Consider the following 19250-nt stretch of genomic DNA (forward strand, 5'->3'; position numbering starts at 1 on the left):
GAAAGACCAGTCAGATCAGTCATTTGCTGGGGGTGGGGGGCAGTTGTCAAATAACATAAGCAGCTGAGTGACTCCATTTTCCACCCTGCCATGCCATCTTTTGCCATTGGGGAGCTAGAGCCTACTCCTTTTCAAATCTCTCTAGAGGAGGAAGATTTTGATTGGAGGGTATTTATATTCACTAAAAGTAGCTCATGATGTTAATTAAATACTTTATTCCTTGGCAGCAGCTAAACAGTAAATTTCTGTTCTGAGTAGGGGTATGTCACCGTCACAGAAATCAAAAGAAAAACTTTAAACTATCATCTTTATCCAGTGTGCTTTAACAATTCATAAGCTACCTACAACTTTGTTTGGCTTTATCAAGTCTCTAATACTGCGGAGACTGGATAATAGTAGTTTTTCACAGTGATGCTAACATACTAAACACTAGGAATAACACCTGTCAGTTTCAATCCAGGATTTTACATACTTGTTAGAATATCAGCGCTGGAAGGGCTCTTAAAGATCATCTAATCCAATTCCTTCATTATACAAATGAGAAAATTCTGGCCAAGAGAAATAGTGTCTTGTCCAAATTTACACAGATACTTAAGACACTCTATAGACACTTTTTTCCTTGAAATTTATGCAAATAGCTCCACCCCATTCCCCACCAAGTTCTTGTCATATTGTTGTTAGGACCACCCTTACAAAGAGATAACAAAGGTGCGGCTTGCAGAGTAGAAAGGGTAACGTGGGAGAGTTGTGGTTGATTTAATTTTTCCAAAATCATCCTACTGTGGGGAGGAATCAACTGTTGAAGTGTGAAGATTATAAGAAAGGGGTGTCATATTATAAAGCCAGCTTAAGCCATTTATCCCTGATCCTGAATTAGTTCATCAGAGTAGTTGGTCATGAACTTAAGGATCTGAAGAAGAAAGATAAAGACCTGATGGTAATGATGATGGTGATGATTAGCTAGGACAGATTTTGTCCAAGCAAGAATGATAGTAAAAATCTGCAATAGGATACCCTGGGCAAAAGTGATGACTCTCAAAGCAAGGATTCTGGGTTCCTAACAATCAGCAGGAGAGTTCCATGTGCTTGAGAAGGAGTTGAGATTTACCATTTCTTGGGCACCTACTGTGAGGCAGGTATTGTTCTAGGTACTTTATTGGCTTTGGTTTATTTAATCCCCTTTACAGTCCTGTGAATTTATGCCATTATTCCTAAATCTTCGATTCTAGCCAAAGTTTGCCTAATTCTTTGAACTTGTTAAAATATCCCAGTCCATACCATTTGCGGAGGGAAGTGTTTCTAGGAGACTCTGCCAGTGGAAAAGGGAGCACAGATTGGGGTAAGCAGTCCCTAAAGTACTAGCTCTCTTATTTCACGATACCGTTGAGAGCCAGATCAACTCATAGGCAACAACACTGACAATCACAGCTGAGGAAGTTATTCTTGGCATCATGAAAACACTTCACTCTAAATGGAGCCGGTAGGGATGGTAAATCACTATGGAAAAAAGAAAATCAGTGGGTCATGTAATGAGGCAATTGTACTGAAACATGACTTCCCGGAAATCAATATTAACAAGGCTATTATGGGCTTGTAGTTTTATATACAAAAAGAAAAAAAAAAAGAGTACCTTATAAAGTAAGCAAATCCATTAATAGACAGCAGGGCTATAAGCAAAGCAAGGCAGACCATCAAAGCAAAAGTAGGGTTGATGCCTGCAGAGAGGAAAAGGAAGGGAAAGAATGGCATCAGAAAGAGGCTGTAAATAAAGGGCACCACGGAGCGACTCCTCATGCTTTCTGGTGACTCTAAAATCAAGCTACATCTACCTAACTTATTTCTATTCTTTCCCAATACAGTCTGTCTTGTTGACTTTATGAACACAGAAAGCAATTTCACTGTTCTGAAGCAAAACTACTCACCACTCTGACAATAACAAATCACATGAATGAAGGCTGACCCAGGTGTTTCTTTGGAGAAAAAAGTTCATGAATGGAAAACTTTGAGTACCTTAATTTAAGTTGAACAGCGATATAGTTCTTGAGAATAAATATGTTATTTCACCTGTGAAAGGTATTATGTTGCCTTCATAAAATAAAATATCTTTTTAATCCACCCAAGCCCACAGACCTTGTGAGTTATAGATGAAAAATGTAGCACTTGTCCTTCAAGGTTGAGCCTGGTTTTGATAATTATTGTTTTCACTAGGATGTAAATTGTCCTCTGCAAAAGCTAAGTGTTTGGATGGATTACTAAGATTTCAGAGGGAAATGATGCAAGTGAAGAGGTAGCGAGGTGCTAAAGCAAAAGAGAAGTTGAAGTCTAATTCAAATAGATGCATTTGGCTTTAGAAAGGTGTGGGGTATACCTGCATAGGAATAATATAGATCCTTCCAAATTTCTCCTCTGGCTCTTGGAGATTTGATGGAGTGTCCCCACTTCCACAAACCAGAGGGTTTCCATCAGTCAATCAAACTGCCAGTATTATGGGATGCCGACCGTGTTGGGTGGTTGAGGGTGGGGCATAAGAATTATTAGCTCTGGTCCCTGCCCTCCAGGAGCAGTCCATTTGGGAGGAAGAGACACAATCAATACACAAGAAACAATTGGAGAGCAATTTTGTACTAAGCTGTGAGGTACAGACTTTTAGTTAAATGGGTGTTCAGAGAGGAGAGGGTGGAGAAATTGTATTTCCGTGGTGGAACCTGATTGACAGGATTTGGATACATCAAGGGAAGGACAGGTAAATTTTCTACCAAGGGAAACAATTGCAGATCATAGCATACAAAAGACCAAGATAAAGCATCATGCCTTCCTCTTACTAGAAAAATCTCTTTGGGAGTGGAATCCTTTTAAAAATGACTGCGAGCAGCTTTTAAATTGTGGATGGTTATTCAAGGCTGCAAAGTACCTCTCATTGTCCTTATTATTTTAAATTAACTACATAGAGTTCCAAGCTGTTTACGTCACCTGACTGCAAATGATTGATTCTGTAGTGTCCCAACATTAAAACATGCCTTCCCCTAAACAGGTTCCCTGTAACCCAAGCTGAGCCAAATTGACTAACTGTGATTTTCCATTCCTTACCTCCTTGGCAGATCTTCCCATCTGCAAACCAGCATTGTGCATCTGCTCGAGGGGGCCTGCCACCAGGAAAGTGAATAGGGGTCTCTCCGAATCGTAGCAGCTCCGTTTCCATGTCCACAGTGTAGGTACTATGGAGTTCCCATTCTTTCCAGTTGGTGTCCAGGATTACATATTCTGAAATTCCATTTCCATTTGAATCTGTCCTTATCAACTGGTTGAATCCATAGAACTGCATGTTTCTGGAATGCTGAACCAGGCTGGCAGCACTAGCCCATCCATTTTCTTTCATAGCATTATTCATGGCTTGTGCGATAAAGTAAATTGAATTGTAGATGGTTCCAAACAACGGCGAAACCTATTTTTAAAAATTACAATTATCTTGAGCCCTAGTTGCCCTAGAGCAATCTCAGAGTATATTCCAAGCCTGTGTTCATTATTATGGGCTGCACGTCTGAGTGGAGGTGAGCTATGAAGACCCAAAGGGGGAAAAAAAAACAACAATTGTTTCTCAGGACTTGTTTGGTTTCTCCCCTGATTTTTTCTGTTTTTCTCCCCCAGGCCTTCACATCTTTAAATATATTAAATATGACAATTTTATGAACAAACCAAGTCATACACAATATATTTTTATGCTTCTAAACTAAGAAAGTGATTTAGAGTTATAAAGTGGCTAAAAAAAGTATGAAATAGACAAGAGGCACTCAAAAGAAATTTACCAGGTTAATTACTGGGGCATTATGCATGGTAAAATCATTTGGTTGGGACTACTAGAGTGGTTGGTATATGTGGTAAGACTGTAAATAATGTGTCTCCATAGTCCATGTCTCTGTCCCGACTTTATTCAAAATGGTTATTCTCTTAGATACATGCACTCCAGAGAAAGTTAACACTACAATACAGTTTTAAACATGTACCCCCACACCTACACATGCAGACATACATATTGACACATACACACCCACAAATACAGAGCCGAATGTTGTTGTGTTTGGCGAAGGTGGCTTTTAATCAAAAAACCCCATAATCTATTGCTGTGCAAAGTGGCAAAGCTTTGGTGAGAAGCCATTGTAAAGCAGTAAGGCTGCTACAGTGAACAACATGATTCTTCCTCCTACATAAATATGATTTTTTAAAAAAGCATTTGTTTATTGTGTCTGATACCTCACTCATTAACCTTGAAAGTTTATTTTTGGAACAAACCTTGTATCCATTTTCCAAAAAGGTGGATAAGAAAAGTGAATGATCCCCCCCACCCGCCTTGCCCCAACACTGGCTTCATGGTTTCTCATAACATTTCACTTCTAGGATGGAGTTCAAGAAAGCTATGGTCATGCCATTTTACTGAGCTTCAGGGAAAGCCAATATTTGCTGCTTCAGTTTCACAAAGTCTAGAAAGCTATCCTCCTGTAACAATCTTAGGTTTTTTTGTTAGAAATACAAATGAAGATGCAGAGAGGTGTAGCAGCTAGCAAAACACTGTCATGTCTTGAAAATGAAGAGCAGGGGGTTTTCAACCCTGGCTGCACATTAGCATTACCCAAGGAATGTCAAAAATACTGATGCCAAACCCAACCCAGCTAACAAAATGAAACACTTTAGGTTAGGAACCCAGTAATCAGAATTATGAAAAGCTCCCCAGAAATTTTAATATTCACACAGGATTCAAGACCAACAGTATAGAAGAAGACACACTGGCCTGTGGGTCTTTTCCTAATGCCATATGTTGCACAAGTCACTATTCCCCTCTCTGGGCTTCAATTTCTTCCTCTCTAAATTGAGGATACATAATCATGAATGGAGTCATCCAGTCTATCTTACTTCCTAGATATGAAAAGGAGTCCCAAAAATGTTAAGTGATTGGTCAAGGTCGACTAGCAAACATTTGGTTTGCTGTTCAAAACAGTCATATGGGCTTCCCAGGTGGCTCAGTGGTAAAGATTGAATCCAGGGTTCAATCCCTAGGTCAGGTAGATCCCCTGGAGAAAGAAATGGCAACCCACTCCAGTATTCTTGCCTGGGAAATCCCATAGACAGAGGAGCCTGGCTGGCTACAGTCCATGGGGTTGCCAAGAGTCAGACACGACTTAGTAACTAAAACAACAAACAAACAGCAAAACAGCCATAAGATTTTGGTCCACATCAAAAGCTCTTTGATATTTGCAGGACCATTTGTTCCTGTCCAAAATGTCCATGAGCATATTCTGTCCATGTCAAATGGTTCTGGAGAAGACCAAATATCAAGGACGTTTGGCATGGACCAAACATCTTATGGCTGTTTTGAACATGACTATATGGTCCTGCAAATACCAAGGACCATTTGGCAAGGACCAAATGTATTATGAACCAAATGTAGATAGGTGTTTTGGTCATGACCAAATATCAAGGACATTTTGGTGTGGACCAAATTTCTTACGGATATTTGGGACAGGATCAAATGTCCTGCAAGGGTCATGGTCACTCACCTAGGCGTAAAATCAGGACTAGAACCCAAGTCTGTTGATTCTGTTCATTTTAGCATTCTTGATTGAAATACATATTCTCTATGGTCTCTTCTAGTTCTGAACTCCTGTGAAACTTCCCAAATCATGATCTAGTTCAGGAGCAATTTGGCTTGCAGACTTTTTTGTTTGGCTTGTTTATAGGTTCTTCTTAATTCCTCTGACCTTCTATCATTGATGTGCCTACAGCTCAGTCCTTGGTCCTTGGTCTTCTCTATCTAAACTAACTCCCTTGGTGATCTCTTCTGCTCTCCTGGCTTTAAATACCACTCTATGCCATAAATCCCAGATGTACACTTCCAGTTAAGACCTGTTTCCTAAATTCTAGACTCATACAGTCAACTGCTTACTTGGTATCTCTCCCAAATCAAGCTCCTGATCTTTATCTCAAATCTTTGTGCTCCATTTACAACAAGGCTTTCCTATTTTTGTTAAAAGCCACTCCATTCTTCCAGTTGTTCAAGCCAAAGACCTTGCCCCAGCAACAGAGCTAACTAATAGCAGAGAAGAAACCAACATCTCAATTTTCTGAGCTTTATTCCAATGATCCCCCTTCACCACCCTACCTTAACACACACTATAGAAATAAGCATGGTGAATGGATGACATGTGCTGCCACTAAGGCATCCACACTTAGTTGCCTAGCACACACTGAGGTCCCTTTAGGGGGCTGCACTAACTCTCCCTCCTGACATTCTCAGATGCTCCAGTTAATTGTATTTAGGATTTCTGCAAGAGTCTGCCTGTTCCCTGGGGCTTGGTAGGTTATGACAATAAGTGAAGGCTGGAAGGTAGAGGATAAAATCAATACTAGTAAAACAAATGAGTAAAAACCCACAGGGCAGCAAGTCCCTGAAAGCAGGGAGAATGCTAGTATTCTGTTTCGAAAGGTACAAAGCCTTCTGGGAAAGGGACTGCATCTAACCTACCACCAAAAGCAAAGATTTGAACTCTTAAAAACAATATCCTCACCTCAAGCCTGACCCATCCCATGGGATTTTCAGCTGACCAGCCCTCGCTGCCCTCAGATCTCTCGGATTGACCCCTGTTAAAACTCACTGACAGTAACTTCCCAAGATGAATGAAACCTGAAGCTTATCCTGCAGGATTCTCTAGCTTCCACCACATATCACACACATATACACACACATGCACATACTCACACACAAAGAGCCACAAAAAGTATGGTAGGGGGACTTGAAGCTAAGGGAAAGAACACAGCTGTGGCAATAGCATTCATTTGCAAAAGAGGGGCTGTCACTATGACCCACTCTCGCTGTGAGGGCTTAGATTTGTGTTCTAGCTGGTTTTGCCATTTTACCTGCTGTGCCTTCAACAATGGTAACTGCCCCTTCCCATAAGCCAAAGGCATACTCTGTTAGCATTAGTAGCAAAAGCTCTATAGTTGCAGCTGTTGCACATAATGAGGAAAAGAAAAAGTAAAGGATGGGACAAGGGAAGTAAGAACATTCTTTACAACCCTCTGTGTTGGCTTCTGACTATAGTTCCAAAGAAGCAAGACAGGATTAGCAGGACCTACTTGTCAGGCAGATGACCTTGTTATATCACAGATCAGAATGGTGAAACCACTCAGCCTATTGGTTTTGACTACTGTATAGACCTGAATCAGAATGAATGAACTGTGAATAAATGAATGATAATTGAGATTTAATCTTTCATTGTTACTCAGATATTTTGGTCTTCCCTTGTGGCTCAGCTGGTAATCCGCCTGCAATGTGGAAGACCTGGGTTCGATCCCCGGGTTGGGAAGATCCCCTGGAGAAGGGAAAGGCTACTCACTCCAGTATTTTGGCCTAGAGAATTCCATGGACTGTATAGTCCATGGGGTCGCAAAGAGTTGGACACAACTGAGTGACTTTCAGTGATTTTAGCTACCCTAGGCCTTCTGGAGCTTGTGTCCAGGAAATCAAGGTCTGGGTCAGGAGCAGTGATATTTGAATTTGTTCAGTGTAATGATTTTTGCTGTCATTAAGTTGACTATTATCAGTTCAGATTTACTGTGCTTAAAAGACACAAAATGCTTCCAAAGAATTTTGACTTTGGAAGTACATTAAAATACACACACACACACACACACACACACACACACACATATATATATACACCTGGCTTGGAAAGCACCATTTGAAGGACAAAATGGCAACATTACCTTTGAACAAAAAGCCAGGTGCATACAGAGATCAAGAAACCAAAAGGTAACTGAATTCTTGTAATTAAAGGTGGTACCGCCAATAATGAATTTCCTGAACTTAGCCAAGAAATGGCTAATAGCCTAATCTGTTTGGCATGATACTCATGAACATCACACTCTTATTTTATATAGAATAAAGCACAAAGACAATTGTAGCCACTATGAGCGGCAGGCAACCTTTTCGGACAACCTGTCTGGTAGGCCCGCATCCTGGAAAGCTCTAGTCTTAACCACATCCCCATCAGCCTAGCAGCCCCCTGCTAACCACCCATATCTATAGTAATGGAAAACAATACGTGTAGGAGCTTCAGGTCCCCCAGGCTTGCTGAGAAATCCAGAGGACTTCTTTTGCTTAGCCAAATAAGGTCACATTTGGAAAAAATATTCAAAATATGTGTTCTAGAAACATGCATTTGTAGCCAATAGAATTTCACTGAAAACAAGGATTGGGAATACAATGAAAGTGAAGAAGGCAGGAACTAAAGCCTCATTTCAGAAGTCTTTTTGTGCCAGTATATAAAGGTACAAAGTGTAATCCTTGTCCAGTCATGCTGAGACCACATTAGAAAGTTTGTCACTGATATCCCACCCCCAATCTCTCCATTCAGATTTATTTTTCTACTTTTACATGTTTCCATAATGTCCTATCACCTCCTCTATTAGAGGAAAACAATCTAATGTGTGTGTGTCTGTGTGCGTGTGTGTGCTTAGTCGTGTCCAACTCCATCGACCCTATGGACTGCGACCCCACCAGGCTCCGCCGTCCATGGGATTTTCCCAGCAAGAATCAAGAGTGGATTGCCATTTTCTCCTCCAGGGGGGTCTTCCCAACCCATTGATCAAACCCATGTCTCCTGCGTCTCCTGCATTGCAGGCAGATTCTTTACCAGTGAGCCACCAGAGGAGCCCCAAACGATCCAATAAATCCATTCAAATCAAAGTATTAGTCTCTTAGTAATGTTACTTTGAGTAAAGTACTAGACATGGGAAATGATCTAATTTTTTAAAAGGCTATTGTGGGGTTGAATGGTCAGGTTCTGGTACTTCTGGTATTAGACTTGAGTTGGAATCCTAGCTCTGCCACTTGCCAGCTGTATGACGGTGGACAAGTTACCTTGAGCCTCAGTTTCATCACCCATATATGGATTTCAATCAGTTTACTCGCTTAGTCATGACAACTCGTTGCGACCCCATACACTTGATAATACCTCATTTATAGGCTTGGACTGAGGATTCAATGAGACCATTTATGTAAATTACCTGGTACAAAATAAGCATGGACTACATGATAGCTGCTATTGCTTGTATTTCAGAAGAGGAGCATAGGGCTCTGGTAATATCATCCTAGAAGTTAGTATTCAAGATCCTTGTTCCAGTCTTGATTTCATCACCAATAAATAACAGAGTCCCAGTTTTAGACCCAGTGTCCTTAGCATCCTGAAATGGTAAACCTGTTCACCTTATTGGGGGAAAGATCTTGTTTCTATTTTGCTTTCCATTACATTACCTGCAGAATGCCTAGGCCATCATCATAATAAAAATAACAACATTAATAATAACAATCAACATTTATTGAGGAGTCATTAGGTGCCAGCCAAGCTCTTTTATGTGTATTAACTCATTTAATCTTCACAATAATTGTATGAGGTAGGTACTGTTATTATTCCCAATTTAAAATTAGTGAAGATATGGTGAGCTTAAGTAAATTTGCAGTACTTTTCCCTCAGAGCCCATGCTCTTACTTACCATGTTATACCTGAGCTTAATAAATACATGCTAAATTAATTAATGGATGGTAAACTAACCAATAAAAGAGTATCATGTATATCTTTTGTAACTTCTATTTTCCTTTCATGGCTTCCTTATTAAAGACAGAAAAATCAAATTTTTTTCTTCACTCTCTTCCCCTTCTCAAACATCACTCCCAAACACCAAGGAGAACAAGAAGCAGAAACAGTAAACCTCCACATCTAATGGTATTGCTGCTGCTACTGCTTCTAAGTCGCTTCAGTCGTGTCCGACTCTGTGCGACCCCATAGATGGCAGCCCATGAGGCTCCCCCGTCCCTGGGATTCTCCAGGCAAGAACACTGGAGTGGGTTGCCATTTCCTTCTCCAGTGCATGAAACTGAAAAGTGAAAGTGAAGTCGCTGAGTCTTGTCTGACTCTTAGCGACCCCATGGACTGCAGCCCACCAGGCTCCTCTGTCTATGGGATTTTCCATGCAAGAGTGCTGGAGTAGGGTGCCATTGCCTTCTCCACTAATGGTATTAGGAGACATCTATAATCTTGAACCACAGAATATGAAGATAGAAACCTGCTTAGCAGACTGGAGGGAGATTAAATTTAAGTACCTGAAGAGGGGAATATTGGTAAGCAACAAGGAGATTTGCCCCTGTGAAACCTGGAAGGGCTTAGGAGTTAGAGGTGCTATGCACAGAAGTGGGGGTTAGGCAGAGCACTAAAAGAGGGGTAGCTTTGAATGTGTGTGTACAGAACAGTTAGATTTCTGCCATCTACCTCTACCAAGGAGAGCCGAATCTCTGCAGGAAACAGGTTAAACTGATTCAGAGCAGCTCCAGAGCTGGAACACTTGACCCAAAGGACAGTGAAAATGAGGTGAGCCATAGAAAAATGAATTATGAAGCTAAAGTGTTCATACTTAATGATGAAAATCCCAGTCTACTTCTCCCAACATGGCTCCTAGAACAGTGACAACCAGGATTACAACTCCCAGAAGGAGATCGAAGCATTCTTCTCTGAAGAAAGTGACTAGCCCAAGAGGCAAGATCTACAGATATTGACACGCACACAAAAAAACAGCTGGCAAGTCAATTCCCTGATACTTAAACCTACAGGTCAACATGCCCTCCATGGACATAAACCTTCAAATCCTTCTTTTAAAGCTTCATTGTTAAATATAACCAGACAGCCAGGATCATCACTTAAGGAAAGCTTCCAAGATTAAATAGAGAGACCAAAACAAAGAAGTATGAAAAATTAGGAACTGAGAGAGACACAAAGAGCAAAAGAAAACCTCAAAGAAACTATAATGAGTATCTTCAGAGAAATAAGAGAAAATTATATATTCTTGAAACAAAAGCAGGATGCTATAACAAAATAGAATCAAACAAGAATTAATTCTTGGAAATTAAAAACATGATGGCAAAAAAATTTAATCAGTAAAAGAGTCAGAACACAAAATTGAGGAACTCTTTCAGGAAAAACCACTAAAAACAAAGATACGAGTGATACAAGGGAACTAATAAGACAATTTAAAAATTCAACCCAGAAAAAAAAATCAACCCAGGCAATCTTATATCAACTAGTGGTATTTCCAGAAAGTACAAAGACAATGTTGTTGAGGAAATTATCAAAAAAAAAGAAAGAAAATTTTCTAGGCAGAAGGAACTTCTAGATTGAAAGGCCCTACCAAATGTACAGCACAATACATGTCAAAAATCCAGGCATAATCATGAAATTTCATTACATAAGGAATAAAGAGATAACCTTAAAAGTTTCCAGGGAAGATAAGGAGGAGTAAAAACACATTACATAAAAGGATCAGGAATAAGAATGACACTGGAGTTCTCAACACCAATGATGGAAATAAGACAAAGTGCCGTGTCTTCAAAGTGCTAATAGAAAATAATTTTTAATCTATATTTATGCCATGCTGTGCTAAGTCACTGGGAGAAGGCAATGGCACCCCACTCCAGTACTCTTGCCTGGAAAATCCCATGGACAGAGGAGCCTGGTGGGCTGCAGTCCATGGGGTCGCTAAGAGTCGGGCACGACTGAGTAACTTCACTTTCACTTTCCACTTTCATGCATTGGAGGAGGAAATGGCAACCCACTCCAGTGTTCTTGCCTGGAGAATCCCAGGGACGGCGGGGCCTGGTGGGCTGCCGTCTATGGGGTCGCACAGAGTCGGACATGACTGAAGTGCTAAGTCACTTAGCTGTGTCTGACTCTTTGCAACCCTATGGACTGTAGCCCACCCGGCCCCTCTGTTCATGGGGATTCTCCAGGCAAGAATAATGGAGTGGTTTACTTCCAGGGGATCTTCCCATCCCAGTGACTGAACCCGTGTCTCTTAAGTTTCCTGCATTGGCATGTAGATTCTTTACCACTAGCATCACCTGGGAAGCCAACCTATATTTATGACAAGCTTAGTCAAACTATCAATCAATAGTGAAGCTAGAATAAAAGTTCACAGTGTAAAATTTTGAAAGTTTAACTCCCGTTTATCTTTCTTGTAATCTGCTAAAGGATGTGCTCCACCAAAATGAGACCGTAAACAAGAAAATGGGAGTCATGAGAGTCATGAATAGTGAATCCAACACAGAAAAAAGAGAAAAAGGAATTTCCAAAGTGGCAAAAAGGAAGATCCTATCATAATAGTTGTACAGCAACCTTAGGGAGCAACAAGTTTAGATTGGAATAGGAGGACAGAGAGCCTTGGGAAAAACAAATGAAATTGATAAGGGATTTAACAGATTTTGCCATGTATAAAATTGTTTTGAAAGGATTCTATAGTTTTACCAGACAGTGCAGAAAGACTTGGAAATCTAAATTAAGGAAAAAAAAATAAAAATAAAACAATTATTAACTCCAGTAAAAATCAAAAGTTATAACTGAAATGAATTCTTACTATAGTATACCACATGGATTATATATGAGTGATATTTAGACAGGTAAAATATTAAAAACATAAAATATGAATTTAACTAAAAGGTGTGACATAATTGTATTGAGAGTCTGAAGGAGGGTAAGAAAGTATATAAGAGCTAACAATCTTTAACTATAATAGGAAATGAGCAAATAATATCCAAAGTAGAGTAATCAAGAAACCAGTAGCAGTGTGATATTTAGAAATATAAATACCACAAGAGAGAACTAAAAGACATGAAAGTAGTTGTTTCTGATGAAGAGTGAGAGGAAGGCCTAGGGACTGCCTTGTTGATACAAAACTTTTAGTATTTCTTGACTTTTAAAACTATGTGCATGCATTGCTTTGATAATTTTGTTTGTTTGTTTTTAATTTTTTGGAGATGCAATTGTATAAACTAAAAGGATGCAAACCATTGCTTTAAGCAATATAGCCTCTATATTTTGAATTTTCAACTCCACTGGAAGTTATTGGGCAAGGGAAAAATATAGCCACCTTTCTCATATATTTGTTTACTCATTTACAATTTCTCTTTCATTAGAATTTAAGCCCCATAAGATTGGAAACAATTAATGTGCTAGTAAATATTAGCAATAGCTCTAAGAGAAGGGGAAAAACCTCTTATTTGTAGCATTTACCTCTTACTTGTAGCATTTACCAATTTATGTGGCATAAATATTCTCAACGCCTGATTCAATCTACCAATATGATGCCAGTGAACACAGTGTTGGGAAAAGAGGCACACAATTGGCTTTTATGAACTGGCTCCAATTCTACTGACAAAAATCCTGTCTTGTTTACTCTTATCTGAAGTTCAGCATAGTGCATGGCACATGGTATGTGCGTAATAAATAGCTGTTGATCTGTTGATTGAACAAGAAAAAAAAAACAGGAGTCCAGGGGTAAGCAAAGGAACTATTGAGCAATTCTTTGCCAATAATCATAAAACTTCAAGAGAGTAGGAAGCTGAAGTCAGACTGTAACTTAGAGGCTAGGTCACCATCAACCAATAAGGTCATTAACCAAAAACAAAAAGTGAAAAGGAAGTAGCTGTAAGTCAAGCACTCTGCTAGTCACTTTACCCATATTGCTTTGTTTAATCTTCCCAACAATCCTAACAGCTGTAGATTACTAACCCACTTTACAGATGGTAAAATTGAGACTCAAAAATCTAAGTAATTTCCCCAAGGGTAGACAGCTAGCAAAAGGAAAAGCTGAGATTTAAACCAAGTTTGTCTAACTCTTTACCATATGCTCTTTCTGCTATACTAGCTGCCTTTAAAAACACCTTTTAGCAAGGTAATTTAGGGGAAAGGGGGTTTTTGTTTATCAGAGATGCGAAAATAATTATCTTACACTTCTATCACTCTTTGGTTATGAAGGCAAAGCCAAGGCACCTGCAAAGTGGGGGCAGAAATGCATCTAAACAAGCTTTCTTTATATATAAGCTTTAGAGTCTTTGTTTTCGCTCTATTTCCTTGTCTAAAGCACAGTACAGGCTGCCTAGCAACCAAACTAATGGTGTCTTTTTTTACCTTAATTACCTTATGTTTTCCACAGCTCAAAGAGATTGGATCAACTATTAAGAGCAAAAGGTCTGAAATTTTTGTATCAAAATATCTGCTCACATACACGTATTACACACACAGATACACACACCCATGTGCGCGTGCACACACACACACTTCTTTCTATGTCCCTCAATCCTGTGATTAAAGTAAAAAAAAATGATTTAGTCTTGTATCTATATGATACCATATCATTGGATAAAAAGTACAAAAATTCACCATCTGGTTGCTTGCCTGTGAATACACCAAACAACTGGCTTGAGCAACCATTCTTGGCAGTCTGCAGGATTCTTGCCACTCTTTACCAAATCAATGAATTGTTTTTAATAAATATATGTGTGTCTCCTAAAAGAAAGATTTATTATAAACTTATCAGTGGCAATAAAGTTCAAATCCAAAACTGTTAATATCTGTGCTAGTTACTTTTTTTATTAGAACAAGAATCAGCAAAATCTTTGCTATCAATACTCAGGACAGAAAGAGATAAGAAAACCTAGGGTTGACCTTTCTATCCATTCAGATAGAAAGGCAGTGCACAGAATAAAGGAATAAATAATATACACAAAGGAGACGATCATGGAGAATGTGTTAGGCACAATCAATTGCCTACACGACAGCCTTCTTCCTTGCTAATGGAATCTCAATTTTAATTGTGCATACTTTTTCAGCAACCATAGGGTCAGTCACAATGGTCTCATTCTTCTTTCTAAATTATTCAATTTAGCATGAGTATGGGACATGACTGATCAGGAAAGTATGGCGAGAAGTCTGCTTGAAGAGATTCTTGGCAAGATTTCCTCACTTTTAAAAAGAGACACAAGAAAGGGACATTTCTCACTTCCGTTTGTAGACAGTTCCACTTGGATGTGCTGTCTGGAACTGTAGCAGTCATCTTGGGACCAGGAGAGTAACCAGCATGAGAGCAAGCCAGCATACGATGGTTGTAAAGTGAAAAAGTGAAAATAACCTGGTTCACTGATAATGTCATTGAACAGCTGAATTAACTGACCCTAAAGTCCCCATATCTTCCAGTTTTGGAAAAAAAAATTACTTGGGTTATCTTGTGTTGAGCTTTCTGTTAGTTACAGCCAGAGCATTATAACTAATACACTATGCTAGCAAATGCTAGAACTTTTCAACTTATTTATGTGCCATTCTAAATACTTCTAAAAATGAGTGCCTTCTATGTCTGGCCTCTAAGCTACAAACAAAAACTCCCTCTATATTTTTTCTGATGTAACTATCTTTGGCCTCCCCATCTTTGTTTCATATTCCTTGTCTTCTTTTTATTTCTCCCTCTTTGTTTTTGTCTTTTGTCCATTTTTTGATCCATTTTGTTTTTGTCCATTCATTTCTCTGCTTTCTTCCTGTCTCCACTATTTTTTCTTCCACTAGTCCCTCTGGCTGTGATTTGAATCTGAAATATGTTTATATATATACTCAACTATACATATATATCTATATAGATTATTTCTTATATATTATTAGGAGGAATTCTTCCCCATTCCCAAAGATTCCTTTCATATACAGACAGCCCTACTAGCAAAACAAACACCGAACTTCTTCACCACCTTACTCATTCCTTCCCACAAAGGAGGAGTGACTTTGACTGATCCATTTGGAAACAGAATTAAACATGTGTATCCCAGGCCATCCTAACTTCTTTCTCTTAAGAGTGAGCTCCCTATAGGGAGTACATACTCCACTATGCTCTTTTAGGTTACACATTTAAATGAAAGGCATGCCCTCATGGGGCAGGAATATAGAGGTCTGGTAATGCTGGTGACTAGATGGAGAAGGCTGATCAATCTTCAGATTCAATAGTGGGAAACTCAAATACACATAGACAGAAGCTGTATTCCCCAATACCAGCTTTATCAATAATGAAGCCAGTATCTTCTTACATACCAGCTGTTATTGTTGAATTGATCAGAACTTGGGTCAGAAATAGGATTCATTTTTACTAGGCTCCTTTGAACGGCACTTATATGTATGTGTGTGTGTGTATATATATATATATATAAAATATGTATTTTAGCACTAGTATATATTAAAGTTTTGTGTCCCTATTCTTAAACACATTTTGTTTCTTTTTCATGGTTGTATGCTGTCATTATGGGTAGCTTGAAGATAAAAAATAAAAATAAAAACTCCAATAATGTGTCTTTGTTTTACAAAAGTTTTTTGCAAACAAAAGGTGTTTTTAACTTGTGTGCAGTTGCCTATTATTGACTGAGTTTCCTCAGGAATAGAGGCACTTGATAGGAAAAATATTTACCTTCCTGATTTTTGAGTTTTTCTGATCATGATTAATTTGTGAATCTGCACTTACTTGATCTGACTCCAGCTTCTCAGGAATTTCACCTCTAGCTGCTGCCTCCTCAAAGGCTTGATAGAAGGTCTTTTCTTGGGACTCTACTGTGATGGTCAACACAGCATCATAGGCTTCCCGGAGTTTGGGGTTGTTCCTTAAAACCTGGTAGGGGGTATGCTTATAAGGTAAACTGTAGAGCAGGGTGTCATAGGGAACAAAGACATAGGTGCCATCAGTCATTTGCAGATCGTGAGCCCATTCCAAGAGATGCGTCTGAGTCTCTCCCCCAATCAAAGTCGAATGCATACACATGATGATTACTGAAACCAACAAAGCAGGGAGGTTATGGCGGCAAAATGTTAGTAAGATACAGAACTAAACACTACAGATTGGGAGAAACAAATAAATGTACTATAACCAATTTGTAAATGATATCTATCTTATGTCTTCAAGATGAGCAAGATATTGAAACCTTGAGCTGAGGCTGAGGTATTTTCAGGGACTCTGATTAGGCAATAGGGAAAAATCAGACGTGTTTACAGGTTGCAGTGTCGAACACTAGACGGGAATAAGAACAAAGTTACCAAGTGGGAGGTAGCATAATGAAAGGCTTTGGAGTTAGAAGACCTAGGTTTATATCCTAATGTCACCACTTACTAGCTGTATGCCCACCCTTAGGTAAGTTACTTAACCTCTCTCTGCCTAAATATTTACTTCAGGGGATGGTAGTGATGACTGAAGGAGGAATCCATATAATGGGCTTAACACACAGTGCTTGATAAATGGTGTATGTGTGTGTTAATTTCTCAGTCATGTCCAACTCTTTGCGATCCCATGGGTTGTAGCCAACCAGGCTCCTCTGTCCACAGGAATTCTCCAGGCAAGAATACTGGAGTGGGTAGCCATTCCCTTCTCCAGGGGATCTTCCCAACCCAAGGATCGAAATGGAGTCTCCTGATTGCAAGCAGATTCTTTAGTGGCTGAGCCACAAGGGAAGCCCTCAATAAATGGTAACTATTATTATACCTAAGAATAAGACACCTAGAAGAAGATGGGAGATTTTCCCATAGCCACTGTTGCTTTTTATTGCCTACCTCCAACAAACATACATTCTAACAGATGTTGACCAAGTGTTCCCACACTTACCAAGGCCATTATAGAACATGAATGGCACTAACTCATACTCTGCTATAATATTACAGGTGATCTGTTCAATTTTTGAAAATCCCACTTCCTTATAATTGGAATTACTCTGCATTCACTCCAATTCTTCCTAGACTTATGAAACTATGTTGTTTGGCAAGGCTATGCTAGAATAGAGTGGATTGGCCACGGTTGAAGAATGGCAGCTAGATAATGAGACTGAAAGTCTTATATCCAATTTCGCCCTTGGCACGCTAAATGAGTTTAGTTTAAGTCCACTTGTGCTTCAGCGCCCACATCTTTAAAATGTAGATTCCAATGCATTTCACAGGTACATTGAGTAACGGTTTAATTAGATAATGCCTGGCAAGTACTCTGAGCTCCTTGAAGAAAGGCAAAGACCCTACTGCCATTGGTAAATATTAATTATACATGCTTACATGGAAACTTTAATCTCAGGAACTGAGTATGCTTAAACTACGTTCAATGACTGATGTTGGGCATTTACATATTGCTTCCTCTATTTTCAAAAATCTTTGCAGTTGTTAAATACCCCCAGAAAATTTCTTCTTTGAGGTAGAGCTAGTATCCTTCATTTTTTAAGGCATACCTAGTAAGTTATGAAGTTGATTTAAACACCAAACACACACACCCACCCACACATACACCATAACTTGAATTTTCAAATGACCTTTTAGCTCCTTCAGTATTATTATCCTGAGAGGTTCTACATATATTCTGATGCACAAACTTTCCATTGAAGACTCTAGGGATATCTTGGGAGCTAGTTCATGAACCACACAAGGAATTCAACCTCCCTGATTCATAATCACACATTGTATAATGGGGAAATTGAGTGGCAGGGAGGTCTGACAAGGCAATGATTGGATTTAGAAGAAAAAATAGGACCGAAGGTCCAGAGTTCCCTAAATTTGGCTATACCATTAAATACGAATCACTGTGGTCAAGTTGGTACAGTCACATGTCCATTGAGGGGGAAATTGAGTTTTGTCAGGTGCTTCAGGTAGCTGGCCAGTTCTTCCAACAGTACCTCTGGCAAGTAGGTTAGTATTGGCATCTTTCTTCTACAAAGACAGATTAATTGATGAGACCAAGGTTACCCAAGAGAGATAAAATTCATTTAATTAACTTGTGCATGCATGCTGAGCTAAGTCACTTCAGTCGTGTCTGACTCTTTGTGATACTATGGACAGTAGCCCGCCAGGCTCCTCTGTCCATGGGAATCTCCAGGCAAGAATACTGGAGTGGGTTGCCATTTCCTTCTCCAGGGGATCTTCCCAGTCCAGGGATTGAACTGAGGTCTGTTATGTCTACCTGCATTGGCAGGCGGGTCCTTTACTACTAGCGCCACCTGGGAAAGGAATATTAAAATTACTTCACTGAATGGAAAACATGTAAAACTAAGTGCTTTGTGTTGGTTGAAATACAACATGGTGGGCATTACAAAACCATGGGAATCAGCAAATGCTACAAATCAGGGCTTTTCCCTCCTCCCCAAATGTGAATCACACTGTGGAAAATATCTCCTGCCATATTAAACAAGAAATGCAAACCAGAGGGTTCCCAAAACTGCAATCCACCGGATGCTGCCCCCACCATGATTGCTGAGGAGCTGGGGATGCAAGAAGCAAGGTGAACAAGGACACAGGATTGCCCCACAGGCTGAGCTGCATGTGAAGGGAGTGAATCCAGCGAGCCCAGAGGCTTGCATCTGCCCTTACACAGAATGCTAAATT

General features: G+C 39.5%; 1 protein-coding gene across 1 annotated transcript in view; it reads right to left on the minus strand.

The window, feature by feature from the left end:
- Window positions 1–19250, minus strand: part of GUCY2F (guanylate cyclase 2F, retinal) — a 90879-nt gene that overhangs the window by 61872 nt on the left and 9757 nt on the right. Inside the window, exons 2-4 of the mRNA XM_005905768.3 lie at window positions 16369–16670; window positions 3088–3442; window positions 1631–1715 (exon numbers count right to left, since the gene is read on the minus strand). Coding sequence (XP_005905830.2) covers window positions 1631–1715; window positions 3088–3442; window positions 16369–16670 — 742 coding nt within the window. The remainder of the gene's footprint in view (window positions 1–1630; window positions 1716–3087; window positions 3443–16368; window positions 16671–19250) is intronic.

Source organism: Bos mutus, chromosome X (assembly GCF_027580195.1).
Source record: "Bos mutus isolate GX-2022 chromosome X, NWIPB_WYAK_1.1, whole genome shotgun sequence".
Lineage (NCBI taxonomy): Eukaryota > Metazoa > Chordata > Mammalia > Artiodactyla > Bovidae > Bos > Bos mutus.